Here is a 5348-nt window from a genome sequence, read left to right on the forward strand (position 1 = left end):
GTTTCTGCGCTGCCTGCTCCAGCAACCGCGTTCTCCTTGCGCCGGCTGGGCCAAGAGCGGCAAGAGAGGGAATCGGGAACGGCTGGGGGCAAAAACCAGCCTGCGAACAGCTGGGGCCACCAGCCACAGCCCCTCTCGGGGGGTTCCCTGCAAGGCTTTGCCCTGCACCAGGACTCTGCAAGGACTGCACCCGTCCCCGGCGTGACTTCCTCTCTCAGCTCTTCCCGCTGTTGTCTGCTCTCCCTTTCTCCTTGACGTCTCCTTTCCGGAGGGCAGCATCTATCTCCGGGCGCAGAGCCGTCCGGAAGCGCCCTGCTTCCACCGGCTGCCAGCCCAGGCCAGCCTGGGGCCACCCCAGGAGGAAGCAAACTGCAGCCGCAGCAAGGCAGCACTAGGGGTGGCACTCCGACAGAGCTTACAACGCCTCCCGCTCCCGGCCGGTCGTTCCTGGATAACTGGGGTGCTCCAGCCAGTCTCACAAAGGGTTGGCTGACGCCGGAGAGTGTGCAGTAAGGTCCGAATGCCCCCTGGGATGCAGCCGGGATGAGGAGCGTTCCTTGGCTCCTGTCGCTTATCTCCCAGGCCCCTTTCCTTGTGGGGGTGACCATGGTTGTGCTGACACAACCCGAGCAGGGACAGCGCTTTCCTGGCCTGCAGCCACTGATAGCGGCAGCAGAGCTCTGGCTGGCTTTGTGCCTGACTCCTCTTGACCTGTCGTGCAGGGAGCAAGCGTAGCGGGCTGCAAAGTGGCTTCATTCTGATGGCTCTTCCTTTGCTCCTCTAAAGCAGCCTCCAGCCAGGGCTGCTGCCATCATGCTGTGCTGGCGGAGCCGTGGCTGCTGGTGCTGCCTGTGCTGATGTTCTTCACTCAGCTGATTTGCATGAGAAATCCCTCAGTGTACTCATGGAGGGTAGTTACAGGTCACCAGCAGCTCTGCTTAGGTCAGCTATATCTGTACTGCAGCTGCTGGCTCTGTCCCTCCTGGAGGCAGCACCCAAGTTGCTCAGTAAGGTGACCTGCTCCGCTAACAGCCACCCTTCTCTGCCAAGGTCTGTGCTGTCTGCCCCCACCCTGGGCGCAGGAACCGTCCCTGCACTGGAGGTGGGCTGTGCAACAGAAGGTTTTGTTCGCACCCTTCGCACATGGGCTTTACACCACTCTTCCTCCTGTAATCCCCACCTAACCCTCACCCCCAGTGCTGTTTTCTCCCAATAACACACACACCCACTGCTTGTTTAGACTGGAGTGTTATTTCTTTGTATGCCATCGTTAAATGCTTGTCTGGACAGGACCTTTGTCAGTAGGACGGGGGGAACTGGGATCCCAAGGGATGGCTTTCTGGGAATGGTGGGGCAGTGGGATGCTGAGCATTTTGGGGAATGAAGCAGGGAGTGTTAGCAGCAAAGCCTGAAGAGTTAATTTTGGGAGCCTACAATACCCCCTTCCTTTTCCTTTGGCTGCCAGTAGAACCTGTGGAGGGAGAGGAGGGGAAAACCATCTCTCCCCTCCTGCAGGGCAGCAGTCCAGAACGGGGTTTACTGAGTGCCAGTGGCTTTCCTTCCTCTGGGCTGGTAGGTCTGTATGGAGGAGGCTGGGAGCAGGGCTGAGCTGGCTGCTAGCTTCTTGCCACCTGCTCTTTGGGACTGTCCTCCTGCAGGTCCTCCTCATCTGACTGCACCACGGGGGTCTCGGCCCCCTCCTCGCTGGTGTCCAGGCTATTCAGATCCGTGGAGACAGAAGACGTGGAGGAAATGCGTGACTTGCTCTCGGCTGCATTGGGCACTTGCAGGGTGATTTCCTCTGGGCACTGGTGGGTATCTGCTCCTGGAAGAGAGAGCGGTAAGAGAAAAAAAAAGGCTTCTGGAGGTTTATTGCTCCCTAAGCTCCAACACACATGTCCTATTCCTTGGCCAGCTATGCTTTCCTGGCTGCTCCCCATGCGGCTGCTGTGGCTGTTCCCTACCTCACACCCCCGGCTTGGCTCTGGGCAGTGCCGCACATTCCTTCCCCGTTTTTGGCAGTGGAGCCTTTTCCATCTTGCGTGAAACATGGCTTGGAGCCATGCTGTGTGAGGCCATTGGCTGTAGCAGGCAAGGAGACATTTGGCTTGGCCTCAGTGAATAACTACAGCGTGTGTGGATGGGGAGGAAGGTGCTGGTGCTCCGGGCTTTCCCTGCAGGACCCAAGGCCAGCTCTCTGGGGTCTGGCTGGGAGGTGGAGGGGTCCTGCAGCCTTCCTGCTCAGCACAGTGAGCTCTGCAGTGCAGTGGGGACCTGGGAAATCGTGACAAGACACTGGCTACTCCACAGGAGCTTCAGGACAAGAGGATTTGCCCCACAGACTCTGGAAAGTGCCTGGGCTCTCCTGTCTTCTGCAACATAAGGTATTTACAGGGGTCTGCACCTCTGGGCTGTGGAGGTGGATACTGACATGGACCAGCCCAGGGTGAAATCCCTCCAACCTCACCAACCCCAGCACCACGTGTCTGTCTTTGTATGGGTGCATGTAGATCTGCACACAGGGTGGCCAGGGCTGAGGAACAAGCCAGTGTGGGCACGGGGGGCAGAAAGGCTTCCCAGCGTGGCCAGCAAAAGGCTTGGGACTGCACATACCTGGCAGGGGCCCAGCAACACTGCTTTCCTCTGTCCCACAGCCCAGAAACACGTCCACGGTGTCCTGGTCTGACAGGTCCATCATGTCCATCTGCTCCAGCATGTCCACGTTCACCTCCATGGAGGAAATGCTGCCTAAGGGGGCTGCAGAGACAGAGGTCAGCGAAAAGGTGAGTGCTAGTGCCAGGCAAAGGGCACTGTGAGCCCTGTGCAGGCAGGACCCCGAGGAGGGAGGCCAGCCTTGCCATGGGGAACTGAATTCTACCTGCTGGTAAGAGGTCCCCAGGAAAATTGTGTTTCCTTAAAACATCCCTCTGGAAGCCCCTGCTGTCTCCTTGCAGTCCTTGTCCCTGCCCCAAACTGCTGTCTGGAGGAGCCTGCCTGAAGCCAGTGACTATGCATGGCGCCAGCCTGGGTACCCATGTGCAGTGACTTCAGTTAAGTGATATGAGTAATCCACAGCACACCCACATGCAGCATGTGTGGTCCTGCCTCAGTGCAGGACATGCATGTCCCCGGCCGCCTTTAGACTGTGGATGTCCCACTGATCTCTAACGCCTGTGTCACTGTTCCCTGAAATGCCCCCAGCCCCGTGCTGGTGCCCGCAGCACTTACGTCTCCGATGCTCTATCTGCAGGTGAGACATAGGGAAGAAGAAATCCACGTCATGCTGGAAAACCTCCTCAAAGAACTTCTGCCGGTCCCGTAGTTTCAGCTGCTGCTGCTGCATCTGCTCGGTGTCCAGGCTCCTCTGTGCCTGCTCCATGTCACCTGGGGAGAAAGGTGAGGAGGGTTGGACCAGGCAGGGCTGTCCAAGCCCTTCAGCCTACCCAGCTCATGTGGTATGGCTGTGCTGGAGGGTAGGCAATTCCCTTCTGCTCCGCTTTACCAGCGCACATTGATTTAGTCACTATGAATAGATGTTAAACGCTGAAACGGCAGCATCACCAGCACTTGCTGTGCTGGAGCCTCAGATCTCACTTCCGAAATGCAGGGCAGCCAGAAGTGGGGAGCTCATATGCTGCGTTCACTACTGCTGAACTGAATTATTGAGGGGGGAAAGGGTGTTGTTATGAGATCAGCCATGGTTCAAGTGTTCAAGTTTCAGTTTCCTTGCTACAAAACAGAGGGCTGTCTCTGAATGCTAATAAGCAGGGGAAACTCCCAGGGACAAGAACTGGCATTAGTGCTCCAGGCTTTCTGGGCTGAGGGATGCACAAGGTATAAAAGGCATCAGCAACCCTGTCACCCCTGCACATGCGCACCCCTGCCACCACCGTCGCTATAAATACAGCCGCACCCACGCTCACAGGCTCCCTCGTTCGCATCCCCCGCTTGCACAGCCAGCTTGGCTTCTGCCTGCACAAACATTTTTCATTCTTCTAATTCCTCCCGCAGTCCAGCACCAGTGCTTGTGTCCTTGGCTCACACGGGAGGGAGCGATGGGAGCCCTCAGGCTGTTTTTGAAGGAGCTTGTTGCTGCATCCCTGGGCCTGGTACCTCCCTTTCAGGCTGGGTACCCACAACAGCAAGGACCCAAATGGCACAGAGAGGCTGTGGCCTCAGCTGCTCCCAGGCTGGTGTTTGACCTCAGCCATTCCAGATTTCATCTCTTGCTGCTCTTGGCCCAGCCAGCACCAGGAAAATGTGATTACTGGAGCAGGCAGTGCAGTAACCAGGGAAACCAAACAAACATCCTCTGCCTGCCCAAACCCTCCGCTCCTCCAGGCTGGGGAGGAGGGAACAGAATGAGCAGCATCCCCACCCTGTCTGGCAGGAGTGGGGGCGAGGACAGCAGGGGGGGGCTGGCTGTCAGCAATATGTAGCAGCATAGGACCCAAATGGGAGAGAGGCTGTGGGCCTGATGAGATGTCCTGGAGATCAGTGTCACATCTTCCTGAGAGCTCTTCCAGGACTCCTCTGCACCCCACTTCTGGGGCATCCTTCAGCTAAACCCCATCGTCTGCAGGCGCCTGCCCCAGGAGGCTGGGTGGTGCCTGCAGCACAGCGCAGGGATGCACCATGACTCGGGGCCAGTCACCATGCACTTTCTGGAAAAGGCTCTGGACCTCTTCTGGCTGCTCAGCGTCTTTCTGCGATGCCCGGGGTGGCAATCCTGGCTGCCTGAAGGGGCCTTTGCCTTGGTATGTCTGACCTAAGCACTGGGTGCCTGCCTGGTGCAGAGGCTCGGTGTGCTGTGCAGTGCCCAGGCTAACAGCTGTGGTGGTGGACGCACTGTGCCGGTGAAGCTTTCCTCGCAAGGCTGACCAGTGGCTGCAGCACAGCGCTGCTAGGGTAAGGCAAAAACCTCCTGCCTCCCCTGTGCTATCTGCAAAAGAGAATGGAGCCAGGGACAAGGAGGGGGTGAGCAGGGCACTGATTATGGAGCTGGCTCCCTTCAGCAGCTGGAGCCAGCCCTGTCCTGTCTGTCCCACGCAGAGCTCTGCCACCCAGCCCAGCTGTGCCAAATCCATGGCAAACTGCCGCAGTTCACCACACCGAGGAGAGCCCATCAGGCTCTAGCTGCTGGGAGGCTGGGCTCAGGGCAGAGGCTGCGCTGGCTCCCAGATTCAGGGTGACAGAGTGGCTCTCTGTGCGGCATCTTGCCAAAGGGACCCCAGTGTGGAGGTAAGGAGGAGAGTTTGCAGTGCAAATACAAAATAAACCAAAATGCTAGTGGGCGCTTCCCTGAGTGTGGCTGATCTGTGACATTAATGTTCTCACTGCCCATCTCT

General features: G+C 57.9%; 1 protein-coding gene across 1 annotated transcript; it reads right to left on the bottom strand.

The window, feature by feature from the left end:
• Positions 1–1236: 1236 nt before the first annotated feature.
• On the bottom strand, positions 1237–3379 carry DBNDD2 (dysbindin (dystrobrevin binding protein 1) domain containing 2). Its single transcript, XM_010584090.1, has 3 exons — positions 3229–3379; positions 2614–2757; positions 1237–1825 (listed from the first exon to the last, which is right to left on the bottom strand). Exons 1-3 carry the CDS (start codon positions 3377–3379, stop codon positions 1617–1619), a joined length of 504 nt encoding a protein of 167 aa, XP_010582392.1. The 3' UTR covers positions 1237–1616.
• Between the last annotated feature and the right edge of the window lie 1969 nt (positions 3380–5348).

The sequence above is a fragment of the Haliaeetus leucocephalus genome, unplaced genomic scaffold (assembly GCF_000737465.1).
Source record: "Haliaeetus leucocephalus isolate CR32 unplaced genomic scaffold, Haliaeetus_leucocephalus-4.0 Scaffold933, whole genome shotgun sequence".
NCBI lineage: Eukaryota > Metazoa > Chordata > Aves > Accipitriformes > Accipitridae > Haliaeetus > Haliaeetus leucocephalus.